The sequence below is a fragment of the Anolis sagrei genome, chromosome 5, assembly GCF_037176765.1.
Source record: "Anolis sagrei isolate rAnoSag1 chromosome 5, rAnoSag1.mat, whole genome shotgun sequence".
Classification (NCBI taxonomy): Eukaryota; Metazoa; Chordata; class Lepidosauria; order Squamata; family Dactyloidae; genus Anolis; species Anolis sagrei.
In genome coordinates this window covers 104,952,639-104,977,388 of record NC_090025.1, presented here as the reverse complement: position 1 = coordinate 104,977,388, position 24,750 = coordinate 104,952,639, and the positions used below count along the sequence as shown (strand labels likewise).

Below are 24,750 nucleotides of genomic sequence, written 5' to 3'. Positions count from 1 at the left end.
TCACAGATTATTTCTGGAACTCAACCAACATTTTCTTCTACAATGAAGGTAATACAATAACTAAGAGAATCATGGGGCCCTTTTGGGAAACAACAGCAAGACTTTGTATTTTGTGCTATATAAATGAAGCTTGGTTACGGTTTGGTTCAGGAAATAGCTTTTATGACGAAGGATGGAGTATACCTCAAATGAATAAAAATGAGCGATGCTATCTTTTCTAGTAACATTATGTGCAGCTTTTAGAATAGTGCATACTGTGGCTGAGTATTATTTTTTTCATGTCTAGCTTTCCAGATATCATATAGAAATAGAATATGTTTTGTACTATACTGATCTTTTTACATTCTGTTTCCCCAAATAAAACTTTTTGAGATTATGGATTTTGCATTTGATTCTTCAAAAGCGTCTGCTCACCACTGTGCCTTTATACAGTATGAAGCAAGTTCTTCTCTTGCATATTGCAAATCATTCCAGTTCAAGCACTTAGGCCTCTGGATCTGTCCTCAAACATGAAAAATGTGAACTGGTAAATTTAGTGGCCGAAAGAAAGAACAAAATCCAACTATTTGCAGATAAATATTAGATGAAACTGGTACTTAACAATTATTTTTAAAATATTGACGGAGGTCCTAATTCAGGTATATAGAGATACACATATGCAGTTTACACATATGAAGTGCCTTAGTAAAGTTTTTTAAACACTTTAAAAACTTTACTAGGCAACTAAACCAAAACAATGTTGATTTAAGGTGGAACAACTTTAAAAGGCTAAAGGTCGTTGGAAGTCACAACAATTTGAAGGCACAAAATCTCCATCCTAACGTCCTACCCCTTCCATCAGCTGACGCTTGCCGAGGGGCAGGTCCAATCACTTGACTTGTCCTTCACCCTTTGTGTTTTCACTCTGCAATCAGGTTTGCAAAACATCATATAGGTGAGAAGATGTTTAAAACTTAAGGTACAATTCCCTGTACAATTCCCTGATCAGACCCATAGCCATTTGCTTAACCATCTTAGGACAGGTTTCCAATTTAAATGTTTAAAAACATGTCAGCTACTAATGATACATTCTCTGTAAATGGAAAGAAGAGTATGAACATGAATGCTGGCTGGTCTGGCAATTCTTGAAATGGGTTTGTAGTATGCCCTAAAGGGTAACAGAAGAAGCACTACTACTTTTTGCTACCCAATAGTATGCCTTGCACCTATGCTCCCCAACCTTTTTGGTTTCTAGTAGCAATGAAAGTAGAACATGGTCTTACTAAAATTGCTGTTTTGTCTGAGGGCAGTGGAACTCCCCATGACTGTAACCAGATGTGTCCCCCAGGACTGAAACTCCTGAACTGTCTGGTTGACTTTAACAATGTCCCATGAGGGTATTGCTATACTGGCATTGCCTGTGAGCTGATCTGCAACTCAACTGGTTGTGTTTTAAATGGTGGTGTGATGGAAAAGGTATGATTGGTACTCAAAACAGTTGCTGTCCACTTTGCCAACTGTAACACAATTTTTGTTCCTGTATTATAAATGTAATTTCCTAATTGGTTCTATCATAAAACATGAGAAATGTGTATTAAACTGCAATCTCTAATGGAACAAGGCTATTCTGGTGGACTGGGTCCACATCAGCCACCATTAGGATCTCAAGTTTCTTCCCAAGTCTTATGGGTAGCCTCCACTGCAGGATAATCCTTTGCAGCTAGACCCACCATGATAACTCTGATAAGCCCCTTGGGTACTTTCCTTAAATGTTCCCTATATTGGTGAAGACACCTAATATATACATTTAAATGCTCCTTCAGCCATGCATGTTGTCCAGTGTGACCAACTGTACCACACCACAGGCACTGGGAGGTTTGTGTGATCATCATCATAGGCTATATCACTTGTAGCCGAATATGATTGTCTTTCAAGTGTAGAGTCTTGGTGGTGGGTCCACAAATGACTGTAGAAACCTATTCTGGATCCACAAGGTCCTATGCAGTGAGGACATAGATTTCCAGATGGAAGGCAGTTGGTTTGTGTGATATAGGGCAGTATGAAAGATTGCAGTAAGCTTCCTCCTGCAGGATAGGAAGGATATGGACAGGTTCCTAGCAACCCAAGTGATGTAATGCCAACTCACCTTCCAAACCCATCTAACTAGATACATCTTCCGATGGTTACATAAGTGCACTGAACATGTGAGTGTAACATTTTTCCGAATGAGAGAGTGTGTTTGAGGAGCGGGACATCTGTGGGAGACCAAGGTGCTTGTTTATAAAGCTATTTCCTCCCAACCCTGCTATATGTCTGCAAAATGTGGACTGTCTACAGATGTCATACTCAACTCCTGGAACAATTCCATCAGCGTTGCCTCTGAAAAATCCTGCAAATCTCTTGGGAAGACAGGCGGACAAATGTCAACGTTCTAGAAGAAGCAAAGACCACCAGCATTGAAGTGATGTTCCTATGCCATCAACTCCGCTGGACTGGCCATATTGTCCAAATGCCCAATCACCATCTCCCAAAGCAGTTACTATATTCCCAACTCAAGAACGGGAAATGTAATGTTGGTGGACAGGAAAAGAAATTTAAAGATGGGCTTAAAGCCAACCTTAAAAACTGTGGCATAGACACTGAGAACTGGGAAGTCCTGGCCCTTGAGTGCTCTAACTGGAGGTCAGCTGTGACCAGCAGTGCTGTGGAATTTGAAGAGGCACAAATGGAGGGAGAAAGGGAGAAATGTGCCAAGAGGATGACATGTCAAGCCAACCCTGACTGGCACCGCCTTCCACCTGGAAACCGATGTCCTCACAGCGGAAGAACATGCGGAACAAGAATAGGTCTCCACAGCCACCTATGGCCCCACCGCCAAGACACTACACTTGGAGGATCATCATCCTCAGACTACGAGGGATCACCTAAGAAAGTAAGTAAGTATGGAACATTTGAGAAATGCTAAAGCATCTCGAGAATCAACACTGCTTGAGCTGAAAAAAAAAATAGAAACAGATCTCCTTTAAAGAATTTTATTTTTGAATAGAACTGAATTAAACAGCAAAAGAAGGAAAAAAATACAAGACTGTTCCCTGCCCCTGCTCCATTTCATACTGCCCACTGCAGTGAATAACTGCACCATACACAGCTAGGTTTCATGCTGCGATACAAAGAATGGAAAACTACAAAATCTGAACTTAGAAATCATTGCATAAACGTCCTGGCATTGTATGACAGTAGCACTGGAGCAATGGCTTTTGTAATACAGTTTCAACCCTGGCAACGAGACACAATAAAGGTTCTTGGTGTTCACAGGAGACACAGTTAATAAACAAGCTTCAAGCTATTAGTGCCATGCAATCCATATTAAATATTCTTATTCGGATTTCTCTCTCTCTCTTGTTCTGTAGTGGTCAGTGCCGATTGCTGGCCAATTTTGTGGCAGGAAACTCACGGTCACTAACTCCTATCTCCCATTAATGCTTCTGCACTGTCATGCTGGAAGTAAAAATCATTTGCCATTTTAGACTGTCCCAAGGTTAACTATTTGCAACCTAACGTAGGCATTGTTTACAATATAGCTGCGCCCAGTTACTGAATTCATTTTAATTTTCTGCACTTTCTTCAAGCACAAATTGTAAGGCATACAATCCTATCTTGTCAGATTTTGATTATACAACAAAGCCATGATCTGTAAGTGGTATTACTCATTACTATATTCAAGTTAATTAATAAAAGTCAGTATTATTAGTTCCCCGGACCTCCAATAATATATGAAAATTTGCTTTGTTTAACAACTAGAAATAACTCAGTTTTTGATGAAGTAAACCAAATTTTGAAAACAAAAGTGTTTCTAAAATATCCACAGGCACAACACAGCTTAGTCACTGCACTGCATTTTAAATGAGTGAATTCCAAGAAGCTGAAGAGAACAGCAAGCTTTGTGAAATCCCAGCTATATTCACTTGCTGCCAGGATGTAGGCAGCCTCCCTGGGGCGCTCAGAAAGGAGCAGCAAGCAGGTCTTATATTTAAATTTTCAAAATGACATGATGCTCGTCAGACCTTTTTATGTTCCAAATTTTCAGGTGATGCTGAATACACGCTTTTGCTAAAAAACAAACTAGTAAAATAGCCGTTTTATTCTGTGGAAAAAGGTTACATGAAATTTATTAGAAAACAGGTAGAAGGGTTAGCAGGAAACACCACAAAATTACTTCATTCTTCTTACACACAGGTTTAAATTTCAGCTATGCTACAATACAGAATAAGAAGGGAGAAAAAACAGCTCTCTGTCAAGCCTCAGCGTAACGTTATTTCTAATTACACAGTGCAGAAGCTCATTTTAGTAATACAACTTCTCAAAGCATAAACGCAGTGATCCTCGTGCTGTTAGCCTTTTACCTTTTACAACAAGGGTATGCTCTGGGACAAACGTTAAGAGTGAGCAGATAGCAACATCACGTAGGACTTTGTGAAAAATGTATGCCTTCATACACAAAGCAACATGAGCTTTCAAAGTTACACAGAGTGGCCCACTATCTTCCACGGGGGCGTTTCTGTGGAAGCAATTTACATCAAGTCAGGGAAACCTGTGGCCCTCCAGATGCTCAACTCCAGATCCCATCCGCCCCTGCTAGTTATGGTCAATTGTAAGGAATGGTGGGAGCAGTTCCCCAATCTCTGAAAGAGTATAAATTCTCCAATCACGGCTAACATATTGAGTGAGTTACTGCTCCAATAAACAGGGCTAGCACCTTCTTGCAAATGTTCTGTTATAATCTCAATTCATCAAGCAATTAACTTGAGGGAATTAAAGTTTGTTCCGAGTTGTACATAAAAACAAAAAGGAAATTATGGTCACGTAGTAAGATCAGATAAATTCTAATGGTTAATACACTGAGATTCTAAAACGTAAGATTTCTGAAGCTCTTTAGGAGTCGCTCTTCTTTTTGTTCTTCTTCAGAAAGGAAGGCGTACGGAACTTCTTCTTCTTCTTGGACGGAGACTTCCCAGGAGACTCATCCCCACCTGGCTCAGCCGTTGCCCCCTCCTCAGCCGACGGGGCCGCTGCCTCTTCGCCAGGCGGAGGGGGGGCATCTTGAGTTTCAGGGGGACATTCAGTCTGGCTTTGAGCAACATCTTTGCCACATTTATCATCTTCTTCTTCTTCGTCTTCTTTTTTAAAGGTTGAAATGCCAAGGGCTTCTGAAGTCTCATCAGGGGTGAGGTCTGGGAGGCTTTGCTTGAAAGTTGCAGCATCACTGTCGTAATTGCAAGCCTGGTTAGGCTGCCTCTCTAATGAAGCAATCAACAGGACAGAGATATTAATATGTGCCTAGGACGTCAACAGACTCTTAGCGGAAATCAGCTCTGTCTGAGTGAAGAATATCCAGAGCTCGGAACAAAATCCCAGGGCAAACAAATGCAGTATTCCTTTGGAACCTGTCTCTCCTCTATTGTTTTCGATTTTTTAAAAAAATCAAATCTATACCAAAAATAGAGAATGTGTCAAAAATTGCTGATGTATTTAAAGTGACATCATTTCCTGATACAGTTCTCTAAAAGTATATATAAAAATATATTGCTTTCATTAGATATACTTGGAAATCTGAAGTGTGGATTACTTAGTTTATACCAGTGGTTCTCAACCTTTTTTTGACCAGGGAGCACTCTCCAGCATCAGTACCAAAAGGGTTACAAATCCGGTTTTGGTCAACTTTAGATTCGGTTTAGTTATTTGGAGTGCTGGTTCAGAAAACTGCATTGGATAGAACACATCAGCTCCAATTTCTGATACAGAACATATGGTATCCATTAGTCGCCATCTGTTTTAAACAGTGGTTTTAATGTTGAGATAAATTATTTTAATATTTACATATGTGTATAATCTATTTATGTTCCGGCACTGAATGTTTGCCATTGTATGTTGTGCTCCACCCTGATTCCCCTTCGGGGTGAGAAGGGCGGAATATAAATGTTTTAAATAAATAAATAAACAAATCTGCTCGCCAACAGAAAACCATATTTAATAATCTAGAGCTGATGTGGTAGTAGTAATTTTTCGTGGGTAGTCAGTCTCTCCCCTTCTGACACTCCCGTTGCCTTGGCACTATAAGAGGGCTTTGCAGGACCAGTCACTCTTGTTGCCACCGTGGTGAGGCCATGGACCATATTTTTGTTCTTTCGCATCACTGGTGGTCCACTGACCACAGGTTGGGAACCACTGGTTTATACAAATCGAATATGCAATTTTTCCTATTTCTAATGTCCCCGCATTTTCAGAATGCAAAAATGTCCTCTCAAAAAGACCTCCCTTGATATCAGATATTGCAAAATGTCCACAATGGAGGGGAAAATTCTGAGTGGAAAAAAGCTGCACTGCAAAAGCATGCATCCCCCCAACTTCCATAATACTACCTTTCTATCTTGCAATTAACAATCTTCGGAAGTTAAAACAGCTGAAAAAAAGTTGTATTAGAGAGAAATCACATCAAACTCAGCAAAACAAAATGTTAAGAGACTTTTAAATTATGTTAAGGTAATTTGAAAGCAGAGTCAGAGGATAAAGCCATTTGGAAATTTGTAAGCGGTAATTAGTTTTCTTCAAAATACTTTAAATGTTCCACTACTTTTCTTCAGTCAGTATACTACATTTTATGCAGCACAATTTTTTAATTGTCAGAAAATGAACTGGGGCATGAATAAATCTGCCAAGGAAAACGGCTTCATTAAAACGGTGCTATAAAGAGCTGCTTCATAATGTGGTTCTAGTCAGTTTCAAAAGGGGAAGGACATGGAACATTTATACCCTGAGGGGCTTGTGATGCGTGTCTGCTTCCATTTTTTGTGTCTTGTTTCAAATGTCCCTTTGTTTAGCATGAAGATAAGGGACCATGAATAGGAGCCAGTATCTACTGTACATACTCACGTATAAGTTGGCCTCATGAGTAAGCCGAGGGAAAAATTATGGATTGTGATCTGACCCATGGACAAGTTGAGGAGTGTTCTGCAGAGGGGGAAATCACCAATGTTGACCAGTGCTATTTCCCCACCCAGGAACACAAAATGGGCTAAAGTGGAACCATAGTGGAGAGTGTAGATGGGGCGGGGCTTCTTTTAGATTCTCCCAGGACAGACTAAACCAGTGGTTCTCAACCTGTGGGCCCCCGGGTGTTTTGGCCTACAACTCCCTGAAATCACAGCCAATTTACAAGCTGTTAGGATTTCTGTTAGGTCAATACATCTGGGGACCCACAAGCTGAGAACCACTGGACTAAACGCGCCTTACACCACTCTACTCAATACTTTGTTAAGCTATAGTACTGATGATGTTGACCTGGGGAGAAGTTAACCCAGTGTTTTTAGGTTGATTTTTGATTGAAATTTCTTGTCTTAAACGTGAGTATATTGGGTATATAGTTTCAGAACATCATTTGGGGTTCTTCAGGTATGCCATTTTCTGAAACTGCAAGTGATGCCCTCATTCTTTTGGGATGTTCTGCAAGAAGATGGTGAGCTGAAAGAATATTTAAGGCAAAGCCAGAGGTGTTCTTTAGCTGAAAATGGAGGTTTCTGGCTGGGATGTTTTGCATAAACAGGCAGAATCTGTTAAGAGTTTGAGTTTTGAGGGGTGGGGAGCCTAAGGGGCCACAGAGGTTCAAAGGTTGCATGGTTCCCATTCCTGCACTGAGACCTGAAAACAATAGACATCTGAAACATCAACACAACAGTATGAAATAAGCTCGTCTACTTTTTTTTTTTTTTTTTACAAAAAAGTCAATTTAACAATTTTTGTTATTTATGCAAGAAGCAACACAATAGTAATTAATCTTTTTTTAAGGGGAAGAAATTAGTAGTTTAAGATTAAAATCCTTTAATTAAGATTAAAAGATTAAGTGATGATTTGAGCAATAGCTTATGTGGCTACCAACATACACATTTCATTTGGAAGCCACATTGAAATGTAATTTAGGTATTAATGCTAAGGGCATTCAGGAAGATGAATGCTCCAATTTCAAATGCTCTATTTCACCCAAAGCCATGTTGGACTTTTGCCAGAAAGGCAAAGTATTTGGCTCACTTTACGAGTATCTGACCCATTTCTCCCTTTCATGGGCTTGTTTCTTCTTTTAACCAAAGATCTACTCCTTCTGCTAGCAAGAGGAAAGTACTGAGCTAGATTCCTCAGAACAACATCTAAATTTCATTCTATGTTGGAAATGTATCTAATAGCTGATGCCTCCCTTCATCCAACAAATCCCTCACTGTCACATCTGCCAAATACCCCTACAAAATACCTGCTTTTAGTGGTCAGTTTGGTCTTGTGGCCAATGTGGAAGGGAAATGTAATAACAGATCTTCCTGTCTGAGGCTGAAGCATTACTGAGGACTTCAGAGGCAAAGATCTGTTACTTCCTACAGCCTTTGGGACATTTTAAAAAATTAACTGTGTCTAAAGTGACTTGAGAAACTTAAAGTTGCTTCTGGTGTGAGAGAATTGGCCATCTGCAAAGATGTAGTCCAGGGGACGCTCAGATGTTTTACCATCCTGTGGGAGGCTTCTCTCACGTCTCTGCAAGGGAAGCTGGAGCTGACAGATGGGAGCTTACTCCGTCTCGTGGCTTCGAACCACTCAGCTTGAGGTCAGCACTTCAGCCGGCACAAGGGTTTAACCAATTGTACCACCGCAGCTCCCTGTTTTTTGTTGTTGTTGTTGTTGTTTTATGCTACAATTCACATCCTTAAAGTACAGACTATCGTTTTACTAATGTAATTATGATGTAATTTTTCCTCTAAAGCAATTGAAATAGTTAAGCATATTCATACTGTATAAATGCCCGACAAAAGGAGAAAACATCACAGAAGATGCAAGAGAATGAAGCAAAGCACAGACAGGTCAGGGAAAGCAGCAGCAACAGGAATGGGATGGTACTTACTATGGCAACAGGTACTCTTTAGCATATCCACCTCCTGTTTGTAATGCAGCCACAAGAAGAAAAAAGCACAAGTAGAGAATCTATGCATCCATCACAGCCATTATATTAAAAGAATGGGCAGTCCCATTCTTATAGAATACAGAATGAGGTGGTATGAACAGACAACTTTGAAACACACGTGGTAAATCTCAGGGTTAAAAAAACACACAGAACAAATCTTAGATTACACCTCTCTTATTGCTTATACCAGTCCGTTGAAATGTGATTAAAAGATGTCTCTGTCCCTGCTCTCGTTGGGTAGAGACCACAGGAGAAACAAATTTTAATCTAAATTAGAACAGAAACAGAAAACGAAAGGTGTAATCCAATTACAATAATGCTTAAGAAATGTGCAACCACCAAGCAGAATTCATGAAATTTCTGCCACTTCAACGAACAGTTTTACCTATTAGTTTAAACAAATGAGTTTTGTCAAATCCTTCTTCTACAGGAATATGACTGTCCTTTGTAAGTAGTTGGGCGTTCTGCTGAACACAGATGAACTCCTGACCTAAACAACTCTATTGACATTGAAGTCAATGAATCAGAAAGGCTTGAGTGCGGATGGAGTCTACACAATCTAATTCCAGGTTAAGTACCAAATTATGAATAATTTGGTATGATTTCAGGCAATCCTGAAGATTTTGAAAACTGTCTCTTTAGGCTGGCTATCAGAGCAAAATAACAAGTGGTACATTTTAGGAATGCATACAGAGTAATGCAAACTGGGACAACAGATAAACCATGTATTCACCAATATCCTGATGATTTTGACTGCCAGTCATTCCAGTATCAAGGGAGACCCAATCTTTACACGATAGTATCAGGAACGACTGCTGACAAACATTTCTGCCAACAGAAACTGAAATTACAGGAGAAAAGGGATATGCTGGAGAAGAGTAATCGAAGTGGTGGTGGTTGTTAAGGTAGCTCAGTAATGACGTTCTCTAAATCAGCTTTTCTCATCCTTTTTACTATGAAGGAACCCTAGAAATATTGTTCAGATCTAAAGGAACTGAAACATAGAAATATACTGTATTTCTTCCATTTTGAGACTCACTTCTTTCCTAGATAAACATCTCTGAAAATGGGGTGCGTCTTAGAATCACAGGTATATTGTGTATTTCTGGTTGTTGTGGTACTGAAATCAGAGTGCATCTTACAACTGAAGAAGTATGAATCTACAGCTGAATTTTACAAAATTCAGGCAGGCTAGAATTTACCCTAAGTATGGTTGTTAAATACTTATAACTGTTCAACTGGATTCCAGCCGAACTCCTTTTCTCTATCAATAGATTTGTTGCTATGGAATAAGGGACCAATTTCTCTCTGTGAGGCAAGATTTTACAAAGCATCCCTATTGGGAGGGATGAAGTACTTTCCCCAGATAGGAGAGATTATCACTATGGATGAGTGGGGAGATGGATTTATGGAATCGTTCTGATGCTGGCTGGGATTTCACAAGAAGACATCTTGAAGTTATAGTGAAACATCCACTTGAGCTCATTTCAGTGCTTATTATTATGAAAGGTATACAGTAATTTGATTATACTTGGAATCTTTTCATAGCACCATAGCACAAAAGAAAGACAAAAGAGTTGTCTCAGGGTTGAGACAGGTAACAAAAACACACACACAACTGAAATGACTGAAGGGAGTAAGCAGCTTCCTTAAGAGAGAGAGAAAAAGGATAGAAGACTTTTTAGTACTGAAAACTAAAGAGAAAAGAAAGAAGAAGCTGACAGACTTGCACAAAGCTGGAGATGAAAAAATCTTCCTTTTTCAAAATGAAAGAACAAATAATATCCACTATGAAACTCCTCATACAAATTAATCAAGACATGGTGCTGCCCACTAGGTGTAGGCTTCAAGGAAGTGAGCACCTGATAAGCCATGTGAGCTGAACAAGATGCTTCAAATCTCCAAATGTCAGGGAGAAACAAGAGAAGAAGCTGACATGTTGCTAGAAAGAGAACACTAGAGACACTAGAAAGATCTTGGTCTGACCCAACGAGGGAATTTCTATGTTCTCAATGCACATTTCTTTATTATTGTGAATGCAACCACAACCACAAAATTTAGCTACATGACTCTACAGAGAAAAACACAAAACATTCTTTCCTCCCAACAGAGAATTCAGAGAAAATTAAAAACCTAGGTGCAGCTTCCATAGACTCTTATATCTTTGAGGCCATACCTTCCTCTGGCTTAACCGGAGTGCTGGGTGGAGTGCAAGCAACAGTGTGGTCAGGAGAACCTTTTTCTCTTTGCTGTCTAGCATCTTCTGAATCTTCTAAAAACAACAAAACACCAGAATACAGAGCTTACAAATATGACCACACTCCTTCATATTAAATGTACAGAAAAAGCAAATGATATATAGATGATGATAATAATAATAATAATAATAATAATAACAATAATAATATACTTTATTTATACCCTGCCACCATCTCCCCAAGGGGACTCGGGGCGGCTTACATGAGCCTAAGCCGAACAACACATCAATAAAAACAACAAAGCAATAAGCAAATAAAACAATACAATTAATATAACTCATATATAAACAATAACACGCAAAAATTTAAAAACTATGGCTGGGTCAGATGTAATAGTTAAAAAAATAAATGACATATATCGTTTATTATTACTGGGAAAAAAACATTTTCAGAGGAATAAAATAAGCAAAACAGATGAGCACTATCAAGCGAAGGCTAGGCTTTACACTTGTGATACCTATCGCTATAGTGCTCTCTGTTAAATGAACTACAGCACCTTGATGTTTGCATTTGAAATTTGCTGTGGCTAATGGTAACGGAGGACTGTAATGTCCTGATCTACAGTGCCTTGGAAAGCCTTTGGCTGAAAAGTTAGATTTCTGGAAGGTGCAACTACCATGACAAAACTATGTCATCATCATACACTGGCCTTCAATAGTTTCAAACCAGGAAATCCCGGAACCAGTTTGTGGCTCAGGGCCCTTCCACACAGCCATATAACCTAGAATACCAAGGCAGAAAATCCCACAGTATCTGCTTTGAACTGAGTAACCGGATTCCACACTGCCATATATTCCAGTTCCAAGCAGGAAATGTGGGAGTTTATTCAGTTGTGTGGAAGGGGCCTCAGATGGGGATTATACAAAATAGAGAACACTGATGTACATTAAGGACTTTCTTTTCTGCACTTTTGTGGTAATTTGTTTCCTGGCTGCCACACTTTGAAGATAGATTTGAACTGCATTAAATGGTCAGTGTAGGCGGTGCCTGTGCAGGACCTCGGCCAACATATTCAAATGACACATACTAAGGATTCAGAGAAAGTAAAATAAAATACAAACACAGATGCAAACATTCTGCAATGCTTTCAGATCAATTCAGCCAACCCATCTATATTATCACTTTACAGGGAAAACAATGAACTGAGATCAAGAGCAATAAAACATAACTGAACTGTTGATTTTTTTAAAAAAGACACAAGTTCCTGTGCTGTGTATGTATACACACATAGAATAGAACCATAAAAATAAATGTACAAGCAACTAACATCTTCCATTCCTTTGTACATTTTTTACACTTGTTCGTTTGGTCCTTTTTCCAATGTAAAAGTTTCTTCACTTTGTGACCTGAGTCAGTTTGCAATCGCTTTGAGAACATGATAATACAATTTCAGTATGTTTTTAACTGACATTCTTTCTGCTATTATGTCACTGGGAGTGTTTCTACTGCCTTCATTCTTAATATGAGTAGAGCACTGAGTCTTTTTGACATTACAAATCCTGCCAAAATAATCTTGTCCCAATTAATCTTTGTTTGCTAGGAGTTACATACAACTGATCAGAGACAGAATGAGGATGCATACAGAGATTCCCATCTCTTTCTGCTCCAATTACTCCATTAAGCACTATCAGATAGAGGTAAAAAGAGCATTTTCCTTGCAATAATGGATTGAGTCTTCTCTTCCTCCTGCAGATATCCCCTTGGGCAAACAACTGAAAACTAAAAACACCTGAGAGCTTTTCACAGCCTCCCTTCAAAGCTCACATGCAATTAAAACAGCGTTTGTGGTGTAATTATGATCATGGTGGTCCATTACTAGGATTATTCAGCCCAACCTACCCATGGCCTCAGTCTAATCACTGTCTATTGGTCTAAACCACCTCATGTAGTGGCTATGAAGACAATATAGAAATAGATAGAACATGTAAACTATACCAAGGACATTGAAGAGCACAAAAAAATTAAGTGGCAACAATGGCATGGTTAAACTACATCTATAGATGTAAAAAATACAGAATATAGCAAAGGCTTCAAATGTTGCAACAATCTCCGCCAACCCACAGGCTACTTCCATTGCACCTTTGCTGCCTCTCCCAGGATAGAACACTGCTAGAGAAATGCTCTACAGTCTTGTCCTCCTTCTCTTGAGGAAAAGAAAAAGGGCAATTTTGTGGCAGACACAGTTCTCCTTCCTCTTCCTCTGACTCCTTTCACCCCAACAGCCTCTCCCATCCATAGTTTGCGTGGTCCAAATATCGATGTGATTTGATTACAAGATTTTTGATCATTTTTATAATTTGCTTCTTTTCAAATGTTACCAATAATCACTCTGAAAAAGACTGCCTTCCCATTCTAAACTACCATGCTTTAGATATTATACCTTAGTTTCACCCTTTTTAGATTTAAAATGAATCATCACATTTAAGGAAGAACAACACAGCCCAACAACATATGGTTTTTAGGCCTGTTCCTGGGAATATTTGGGGCTCTGATGCAGAAAATGGTACCGCATAGGCCACATTTTATGGAATTGAATGTTTGCCAATATTTGTTGTCAACCACCCTGAGGAGTCCCCTTGGGGAGATAGGACAGAATATAAATAAAGTTGTTGTTGTTATTGTTACTGTTATTGTTATTATTATCTCAGTTTCTTATAGATGGTTATCATGGTTTTCTATAGGTGAGCAGATGGTGACTGATAGATGGCATATAACAACAACAACAACAACAACAGATCCCAAATGTAGACTCTGCAAGTAAGCAGATGAAACAATAGAACACATCCTCAGCTGCTGCAAGAAGATTGTGCAGACAGACTACAAGCAAAGGCATAACACCGTTGCTCAGATGATCCCCTGGAACTTGTGCCACAAATACCCTCTGCCTGCAACAAAGAACTGGTGAGATCACAAGCCGGAAAAAGTTACAGAAAATGAACACATCAAACTGCTCTGGGACTTCCAGATTCAGACAGAAAGAGTTTTGGAGTACAATAATCCTGACCTCATGATTGTGTTAAAAAAGCAAAGTATGGATTGTCGATGTTTCAATCCCAGGTGACAGCAGGATTGAAGAGAAACAACTGGAAAAGATGACACAATATGAGGATTTAAAGATTGAACTGCAAAGACTCTGGGGCACAAACCAGTAAAGGTGGTCCCAGTGGTGATCGGCACACTGGGTGCAGTGCCAAAAGACCTTGGCCTGCACTTAAACCCAATCAGGACTGACAAGATTACCATCTGCCAGCTGCAAAAGGCCACCTTACTGGGATCTGCATGCATTATTCGCCAATACATCACATAGTCCTAGACACTTGGGAAGTGTCCGATGTGTGATCCAATACAATAGCCAGCAGAGTGTCTGCTGTGGACTCATCTGGTGGTGTTTCAAATAATAAAAATAACTTTATTGTATACCCCGCCACCATATCCCTGAAGAGACTTGGGGCAGCTTACAAGGGGGCAAAGCCCACGTTACAAATAAAAACAGCATTAAAATCAATCAAATAAAAACATAACACAATCAAAAGACGTCATCTTAAAACAATAAAGCTGAGATAACAGTCAAAGCTGGAATCAGGCTCAAATAAGTGCAATGCTTCCGAGATGCAGCCAGTGGAAAGTGCGGAAAAACAATGAACAGAAGCTGAGGGATCCCCTTAAAAAAGTATTGAGTAACCAACAGGTGGGCCAGAAATAAAGTGAGATATGAGATATGTGTTTTGTATCTCACAAACCAAAGCTGATGGGAGCAACTGGAATTAGCAGGCCAAATATACCCAGAAACACATCTAACATATGAGGCACCAAATGCGCATTAGCCAGTGCAATCTATCTGATGCTAGTTAATGGAAAAATGCTTACACTATCCACATTCCCACTTTCTTAAAGGGGAGGAACAACAGTCCTACAGATAGATTTAATTACAATTCTGTGAAGCAGAATTCTCTAACATAAGATACATATTCAATTAATGTCACAGTAGAACCGCAGCAGGATCACATCAGCTCATAGAAGAAACACACTTGGACACATATGCTCACAAACCCGACATCACAGACGAATGATAAAGTTAATGCACACCAACCTTCTGTTTGTCTCTGTTTCCTTTCTACTTCTTTGCGATATTCTTCCAGTTCTTTGTCTGTGAATTTGTTGAAGGGATTTGGTCCTGCAGTACTCACGATGACTCGTGGCTGGTACTCCTTCTCAATTATTGCCTTCGATGCTGTCACCAATTCACCCTAATTGGAAGAAAAGGCAATTCATTCACCAATTAACATATAGAGCACCAACAATTTGGGGGGGGGGGGACACAGAACAATACAGGAAAACAATGGGGGAAATTATTTAAATCAGATACAAACACTACACTGAGGAGATTTTCATTGTATTTATTAAAGTCATTAGGGACTGTTTCTTGGGCCTCACATCCCACTTTCTGTATTTTGTTTTCAATTTCAGCCCCCTCCCCCTCTTTTTAAAAAAATGAACATTAACAAAACCCATGGATAATAACACAGCTCAACCAAAACAAATTTTTTTCTTGGTGTCTTTGTTTTTAGGCCCGTTCCTAGGATTATTTGGAGTGCCGATTCAGAAAATTGCATTGGCTAGACTATATCAATTCTAGATTATTAAATATGGTTTTCTGTGAGCAAGCAGATGGCAACAACTGGATGGCATATGTTCTGTATCAGAACCTAGAGCTGATGTGGTCTATCCAATGCAATTTTCTGAATCAGCTCCCCAAATAACCAAAAGTAACCCTTTTGATACTAATGTTGGAGGAGTGGTCCCCAGTCAAGTAGTCCCTGGTCTAAAAAAGGTTGGGAACCACTGGTCTACATGAACTACAGAAACGTGAGCTGTTACATATTACTCGAAAAATACACTGACAGCTGCTGCTCTTATTTCACTGTGAACAACATGAGGCTTTTTTGAGTAGAAAAGCAGCATACACACTGAAGCTAATTTCAAATATAATAAAAACATTAGGTCTTTTTGCTAGATTCTCCATTTTCATTCCCAATTATTTTGATTTATCTACATAGTTTCCTGGTGTTTTAGAAAACAAACCTTGGAAGATGATCAATCAAACCATAGTCAGTTTGAAGGGACTCAGTGTAAATAGCATACAATTACAAATATTATTCTCTATAAACCTTTAAACTTTTAACTAGGCTGAACTTTGTGCAAACCACAAAGCTTTCATTCACAAAGATGACGATGGATGCTTACAGTTGTACTGAGTATCATTTGAAGTCAGAATGTGTCTTTGAGAGATAAAAAGGGAAGAGTGCTGTGGGAAATAGTCCTTTTTTCTCCTGGACCAATGAAGTTAAAACATGTTTTGTAATAACATTAGCTGAAAATAAGAGTTTATTTCTTAGCTGTTTCTCCATGGCTATGAAACAAGACAGAAATAAGGACAGAAGTCTAGAAATTATTTTTGTATGCCATGAAGGGGTGGCAGCTAGAATTAAATATTGCCTAGGAATAACATCAATTCCAACATTTGTCTTCCTCCAGAATTCTTTATAAATTAATATTTTTCACCATCATTTGTACAACACTTTGGAAAATACTGGTTTCCTGCCCCTAAAGTTTCTAGAGATGGAAGAAATATTGTTGCCAATAGACATCAATACAGCACTGTTCTGTGGCATGTTGAGGAGGAGATAACTGTCAGTCTTCCACATCACATAGCTAATTCATACAATCAACTTCTGTCAAGAGTTAGCTTTAGGCTAGTCACCTGGCAAGATAATATTCAGAATAAACAAAACCAAACATTTTCTGTACCCACAAACTGAAGATATAACTATAAGCAACATTTCCCAAGGAAGACCATATATCTGAAATGCTTTTAAAGGAATACTTTCAATATAGTTTTAGACATTTGTTTTTCTTCATCTTTCACTATTTTGGATTTGTCCCTCTTCCTTGCCTTTCTTCAGTCACACCAAATCGAATCAACAAGCAAGACAAAACAAAGTTCAGGCCTTGCCTGGTTGATAATTCTCATGCTCCAGAACTGGCACTGATACAGTGAACTGGGATTACAGGAAACATCACATAAAAAGCAACAACAGGTTACATAAAAGCCTAAATCCAATTGTCAGTCCCAACTAGATCCAACCATTGGATCAACTGCTGGCTATACGCAAGACTTATGCTTCGGCTGGTTTCTTGCAATAAGAATTGTTGAAATAAAGTAAGTAAACTGCTTGTGTGCAAGGCACATGCACCGTTATAATCTGCACATACGATTATATTTTGTGTCAAATTAATACAAATGATAACTGAGGATGTGATCCAACAAAAATGTGTTCTCTCTGAAAAAGTGTCACTATCAACACAAATTTACACTGTAGGAAGAAATGCTTTACAGCCATCAACAATCTTTCAGAATATGCTGACTGAGTTCAGACTAATGTAATTATGAGCATATTTCAAAAGCTGGTAAAAAGGGATTTAACATTTTTCTTGTACTCTGCAATTCCTCACACAAACGGGATTGCAACTGTAGCAGAACAATCAATTCATTGTTCAATGAAGGAAATCTGAAACATCCACATTTGCTACATAGTGGTAAATATAAAATGAAGATTACTAACACTGAGTGATACAGGAGGAAAAAAATTAATATCTGCAAGTATTCATTTCTTTCGTAGGTGCTTGTTGTACAAAAAAGTCTACAGAGAATACTTAATTGTGACTTCTACTGATCCATCAAGCAGAGACAGAGCACAGGCAGAACAGATTATCTTGCCTCAAACTAATGTACAAAGCAGATGCTATTGTTTTCCAGAAGAACAACATTTGTGTTTGCCTTCTGAGCCAGATCTTGAGACTGTTACCATCTAGGTTTTCTATGGGAATTCATATAAAAATGTCCTGTTTTGAATTCTCCATACCGGAATGAAGATTTATTTTCAAGACTATTGGCTTGCTACACTTTAGGACTGGTTTTAAAAAAAATTAGCTACAGTTTCAGATCCATGTACTTGTGTCCAATTAGGCTTTGTACACGCTTCATAAAAAGACTGGGAATTCATAATTAACCTTTAGATTAGAGTTTTCCAAACTGTGTGTCATGACACCTTAGTGTCTGATGTAGTGTGTAGGTGTGGTGCTTGAACAAAATGAGAAATCTGAGTCTGAGTGAAATAAGCAATAAATCTATGAGTCTATGTGAAATAAGCAATAAATCACATTATATATATATGAGAAAGCTTTTCATGAGATATGGATTTATCGGTATCCCTTATAAGGGATTGGCTTGACCTCCTGTTTGCTAGTAAAATCAAATTACAGTGTTGTGAAATTATGCACATCTAAAAAAGTGTCATCAACCTGAAATGTTTGGAGAGCTCTGCTTTAGATGCAGTACTCCAGACCTGAACTCAACAGTAGTAAGCGGCCAATGTTAAAATAGGCTTCACATCTTCTGACAACTCTTCCTCCCCCTCCCTCTGTGGGCCCCATGTTGAGCAGGTCTGCCATAAGTATAGGGGAACTGTGGGGGGAAGGGGTAAGAGGCAAGCTGGAATGTGCCTTTGAATTGGGCTACCTCCTCTCCTCTAGCTCTGGGATGCCTTTTTCTCTTTGCCTCACCCAAGCTGGAGTCAGGGAATAATAGTAATAATAACAACAACAACTTTATAGCCCTCCCTATCTCCAACAACAACAACAACAACTTTATTTATAGACCTCCCTATCTCCCCAAAGGGACTCAGGGCGATTTTAAACACATATGGCAAACTTCAATGGCAGGAAAAAACATAATAACCAACTGCATCAAAACAATGCACATCAAAGAAAATAGAACCACCATTACTATAAACTTAATACCAAATAAAAATTAGCCAAAATAAAACTTGACAATCCTAGCAAACATAATCACATAATATGAATTTAAATAGGATAAAATGGAAAACAACTAGAACCATGATTGGAGGTAAAGTGGTTTCCAACAGTTAACAGGCTGAGATTAATTCCAGTAGCTAGAAAGATTTAATATATCTAGGCAATGTTATATATCAAGACATATTAGTCTTCCTCCTCTCTGTATGCATAGGTATGTTTTTAGCAGCTTTTTAAAAACAAGGAGAGAGGGGGTAGTTTCTAGTTCTTTTGGGAGGGAGTTCCAGAGGTAGAGACCACAGAGAAGGCCCCCTCTCTCATTCTGACCAGCCGTACTTGAGATGGGGGTGGGACCAAGAGTAGGGCCTCCTTCGCATATAGCAGAACTCGAGCAGGTTTGTAAAAGAAGATGCGGTTCTGCAAATATTCTGGACCTGAACCGTTGGCCTTAACCAGCAAAGAAATTATGGAATTTATAGTTTGGTGAGGCACCAGCACTTTTTGCCAAAGTAGGATGAAGATCTTATAAAATTACAAGTCCCATGACTGGCAGCAGGAGAAATGGTGAGAGTGGTAGTATTTTCAGGATTCCTGAAATCCTTTTGGGGGGGGGGGGGGACAACGACGACATGTGGCCTATGAGTGGAACATATGTTGTGCAGTACTCATTCACATCTCTCTCTAACCAACTTTTCTTACAGGAAAACATGTACAGCCATGTTTATATCACGTCTCTCTTTAACCAACTTTTCTTACAGGAAAACATGTACTGCCATGTTTGCATCATCTGCGTTGCATTATTCCCAGTTATATTTGAGGAAATTATACTGGTCTGTCTGGGATGCTAACACAAAGATCATGTGTAAAAGAATACTACCCACAGCAGCTTATAGCCTAATATAAGTTATTTATGATCTCAAAATTAGTAAACTGGCACTCTTTTGAAGTTATTTTATATCAAAACATACATATGTCTAACTTGCAGACCCATCTAATTCTTTTTACATGAATGCATCAACAAAAGCTAGAAACCAGCGTTCAAGAGAAATTAAAAGGTATATAATAGTATATACAGCAGTATGACAGGGCAGTACCTTTCTAATAGAGACAGATTTAGCGGGACTAAAGGCCTGCTCTGTGGGATCGAGCCCTTCAATTGTTTCCGTACAGTCTGAGAGGGGAGCATCCTGCAACAGTAAATTGAGTGAACAGAGCAAACCGAGCTCAGGCTTCACATTATCAGCTAAGAGCATTGCGCATGAGCTAAACACATGCAGGAAAACAGTAAATGTTGATGCTAAAGCAGTGAGAACAATGCAACATGCAAGAGAAGTTAACCCCACCTTACCAATGATCACTATGACAATGACACTAGTCAAACTTCATAAAGTACAATCAAAAGGAATTTGGGTATCTTTCCTCTTTATTTAGAAAAGCCATTAGTGCATATGCTGTACTGGAAAAGCTACCCTTTGTGTAATTGTTCAATTAGATGACTGTACAATAAAATCTTCTTATTTCTCTATAGTTTGCATCAAGGAAGCCATTACTTAGAAACAATCATTTGACACAAGCGCTTTTTCAAATATAGTCGGTGCTACAAAGCCTGACTAGTTCAGAGTGGATTTTTAGCCCATAGAGGCGCAGCCTTTGCATGTCTCATGCACTACAACCAGCATGAAAGTTAGCACACTGCTAATGTCATGCTTCCACTGCGCTTCTGGCTCTGGGCATGGGTTGTGAAGACAAAAATGTTACCTCTAACACTTACCTTATAAATAGTTACATTCTGTCAGTTAAAGAATAATTTCATAGTGATGCATTAGGTGACAGTGAGAAATATACCAGAGATTAGCATTTTAAAGCAGCTTTTGTTCTCACCTGTACAAGGCTCCTGTCTACAACCACCCCAGATAGCACTTGTGACTGTGGGCCAGCAGTTTTAATGTCTTGCAGATTTTGTTCCCGGATCTGAAAAGAGGAAATACTGTCAACATCTGTGAATAAAAGAAGCTAAATCTGTCCACTGAATTACCACAGTATGAGCTGTTCCAAGTCAACCTGAACATATAAGGCATTCCTGCAGCTACATACCCATCATTATTTTCATGATAATAACAGTTACAATATATGAGGTGTTAGATTTTGGACCATCAATTATTTCCAAAAATCTAGAAATCAGCTAAATCAGTTTCATAATCCTTTTTCTTTTCCTTGCTTTTCTTTGTGATTACCATATCTATAATCCAAGGTTTTTAATCCTCATCATTTCAACAACTTTTTCAGGTTTAAATTCCTGCCAGCTCTTTGTATGCAGCAAACTGTATTATTCTATAATAATGACAAAATTCAAAACTGAAATAAATACAGTTAAAACACAAATACATTGTTACATACACATAAAAAGTCAGTTAAAATGAAATTGAACTATTAATAAAATTACAATTATTTAAGAAAAATCCATAAAAAGACAAATATCAATAAAATGAGACAGAAAAGTATTTGGGTTTTACTTCTCATTAATCTCGGTGGATTACAAACATTACTCTTTCAGAAATTCCTACCAGAGTCCTGCATTAAAATGCAGACTGCAAATTTGCCATTTATCTCCTGCCATGTACCATGAATAATCTATGTTTGTTTTTTCACAAAGAATAAAAGAAGATATAATGGAAGAACATGCTTATCATTGAAATCCTAGCATTTATCAAAATCCCATGTTTGGGCTCAATTCACGCAGTAACTAATGGCCACTACTATGTCAGGACTGCCGGAGTTATTTCTGAAAGGTAGGGGCAATGCTGGGCAATACTGGGTCTGAATGGGGCAGGACAGGAGATGAAACAATGGACAGGGTAGGAATGAGGAGGGGAAGAAAATGTGCACCTTCCTTTACGAGGATAGACGTAAAACTGACTACTACACAACCAACATACCTGACACACTAAATTAATGCCTGCAGATCTGTGGTATTCAAATTTATTTATTTATTTGCTTCATTTATATCCTGCCTTCTCTATCCCGAAGGGGACTCAGAGCCGTGTTACAATACAATATAATAAACATTTACATTAAAACAACACAATTTAAAACCAGTTATGAAAATCACAGCAACCAGAATCATAATCTGAAACCATTCCATCACTGTTCCTTATTCCCTTGTTGTACGAAAAAACTTGCTATATGAAAGCTTGGTCACATAACCATGTTTTAACTTTCTTCCTTAAGGTCAGGAAGGAGGAGGCTGCTCTAATTTCATTATGGAGGGAGTTTCATAGTTGAGGGGCCACCACTGAGAAGGCCCTGTCTCTCGTCCCACCAGTCATGCTTGCAAAGGCGGTGGGACCGAGAGCAGGGCCTCCCCAGGAGACCTTAATCTCTAAGGTGGATCATAGACAATTGGTTGTTGTCACAAAGGTGGAAGGAAACCTTGCTGAGCAAGTGCAATCTGCATACTACATTAAAAAAATGTAATTCTCGTAACAGAAATATCTGTTCTAGTTGCAAACAAAAGCAAATTTTGTAAAAAAATAAAAATAAAAGTGTTTGTGTTTTGCCTGATTTTTCTAGCTTGTTTTTTTCAGGACAGTGCTTCAATATATTACAGTGAAAGGAACACAAAGCTTCTAAATACAAACAATTATCACCATACATGTGCATTTTCTATTTAAAACACATGTGTCAAACTCAATACCCATGGGCAGAATCCAGCTCATTATATCATTTTATGTGGCTTTCCAGATGCTGGAGTACAATTCCTATATTCCTCATCATTATACATCTTGGCTAGAGCTGATGGGAGTTGTGATACAGTAACATCTGGAAGGCTTCAGTGGTGTTTGCATTTAAATACAAGGTTTGTGGATATGTCTGACCTTTAACCTTGCCTCAACCTCTGAGCCACAAGTGCTGTTGGGTTGCAATTCCCACTGTCCTCAGTATGTGTATCAGACAATAAAAAATGATGAGAGTTGTCATTCAACAACATCTGGGGATCCAAATTAGGTAAAAACTAAAAAGCACTGACTACTAAGTAAAAAAATATAGTTGGCCCTCTGTATCCATGAATTCTCTATCCATGGGTTCAATGGCCCTTTGATGGCAACTGTGCTGGAACTGTATAAATCCCAGTTCTTTTTGTCAGGCTGCCTCACCCACAATTTTAGAGTAGTCACTTTTCTGTTAGTTTTATGAGGGCAAAGTTTAAGAAAACTCTTCCTGGTTTGTATCAGTAAGTTTGCTTGCCCTTTGACTGGGAAAAGGGAGCCGTTTTAGATTAGAGTTATTACCACCAGGGGATCTTGGAAGCAAGACGTGTCTACAGTTGTTCCCAGTGAGATCCAGGCTTGGACAAGCCATTACAAGTAAATTAACCAATAATTAGTTAACCAATAACTAATTAACACCTTGGGCACTGGGCACCCCAGAGTCCCCTATACCAGAGAAAGTGAGTAAGGAAAACTTCCATCTAATCATTCATGACTAGCAGTTCCAGGAACAACCAGTTACCTTCAAATTTTAAATATGGACTTTGTTGTGGGGGAATCAAGTTAGTGCCTGGATGGAGATAGACCCAAGAGCAATCAATAAATCATTATCATGGTTTGAAAGCAATAGCATGGACGTTGATTCTGTGGGATTCCTTGCTCAAACAGGAATGCAATCCACATCCCCCAAGCTGATATGTTAAAGACACTTAAAGCAGTTTGGGTGCGACAGTACAGCAACCATAAAGCTAATGTGGCCCTTGATGGAAATGAATTTCACACTCCTGATTTAAGCAATCAAAACATTCAGAGATGCTACAATTATTGCCAGTACAAACCTTGTTTCTCATTTCCTGGACTTCCTTTGGGTTTGTGTTCAATGGAACGAATAGATTTTGGACAGCAGAGGTGGCAGTTTTATGTCCATCTTCTTTAGTCCACTGAAGTATCAAAAATATTATGTGAATCAAAATTGTTAACATTGGAACATTCACAACAAAAGTTTAGAGCACAGTAGATCATGCATATACATAACAGAGAACTGAATCAATGATTTTAGAATAAAAGAATAATCTCTCACATTTGAAGCAGCTCTTATTAATCAGTTCACATATTTATACATTTTAAGGAAAAATGAAAAACTCCATGAAAAGGAACCTGTGTATTTAGTAACAAAAGGTATTAAAAGAGAAATGCATCAATTCGTGTTCTAAAATTAATACCAACAACCTGAAATACCAAAAGAAACTAGTAAATGTGGTTTACAAAAACAGATTATTTTATCATCCGTATGATGAGCCCCTTACAATTGCAGTCTTAAACATGAGGAGATCCCCTTGAACTCAATAGGATCTAATACAATAATGCAAATAGCTTGTCTGCTGAAACAGAAAACTAATAATGGTACCAAATTTCTTTTAAAGTTCATATCATTGATTCATTTCTTTGATACTGAAACACACCAAAGCCAACAGAAAGCACAAGATGACAGGAATATGAAAAGCAATGTGATGGCAAGAACCAGGCTGAGTGAATGATTCTTTACTATGAAGAAAGAGTGGGCATCACCAAAGTTTGGATTCAAAACAAAACTCAATGCCATTTCTAGAACTGGGTGTTTTTTTGTTTTCACACAAGCAAATTGATGGATCAGCCT

At 38.6% G+C, this 24,750-nt stretch overlaps 2 protein-coding genes across 12 annotated transcripts in view; one reads left to right on the top strand and one right to left on the bottom strand.

The window, feature by feature from the left end:
• The window catches only part of MFSD10 (major facilitator superfamily domain containing 10), a 46,460-nt gene extending 46,084 nt beyond the window's left edge, over window positions 1-376 (top strand). For all 3 annotated transcript variants that reach the window (XM_067468948.1, XM_067468949.1, XM_067468950.1), the window contains exon 13: window positions 7-376. In XM_067468948.1, the coding sequence (XP_067325049.1) occupies window positions 7-221 (215 nt within the window). In that variant the 3' untranslated portion in view covers window positions 222-376. The remainder of the gene's footprint in view (window positions 1-6) is intronic.
• A 2,621-nt stretch (window positions 377-2,997) lies between these two features.
• Window positions 2,998-24,750, bottom strand: part of ADD1 (adducin 1) — a 48,627-nt gene continuing 26,874 nt past the window's right edge. For 2 of the 9 annotated variants that reach the window (XM_060778027.2, XM_060778030.2), the window contains exons 11-16: window positions 23,933-24,034; window positions 20,989-21,078; window positions 20,202-20,294; window positions 15,326-15,482; window positions 11,154-11,249; window positions 2,998-5,276 (exon numbers count right to left, since the gene is read on the bottom strand). In XM_060778027.2, the coding sequence (XP_060634010.2) occupies window positions 4,912-5,276; window positions 11,154-11,249; window positions 15,326-15,482; window positions 20,202-20,294; window positions 20,989-21,078; window positions 23,933-24,034 (903 nt within the window). In that variant the 3' untranslated portion in view covers window positions 2,998-4,911. Of the gene's footprint in view, window positions 5,277-8,916; window positions 8,952-11,153; window positions 11,250-15,325; window positions 15,483-20,201; window positions 20,295-20,988; window positions 21,079-23,932; window positions 24,035-24,750 lie in introns of those variants that run through there. The other 7 variants (XM_060778033.2, XM_060778035.2, XM_060778029.2 and 4 more) reach the window with 4 other exon arrangements.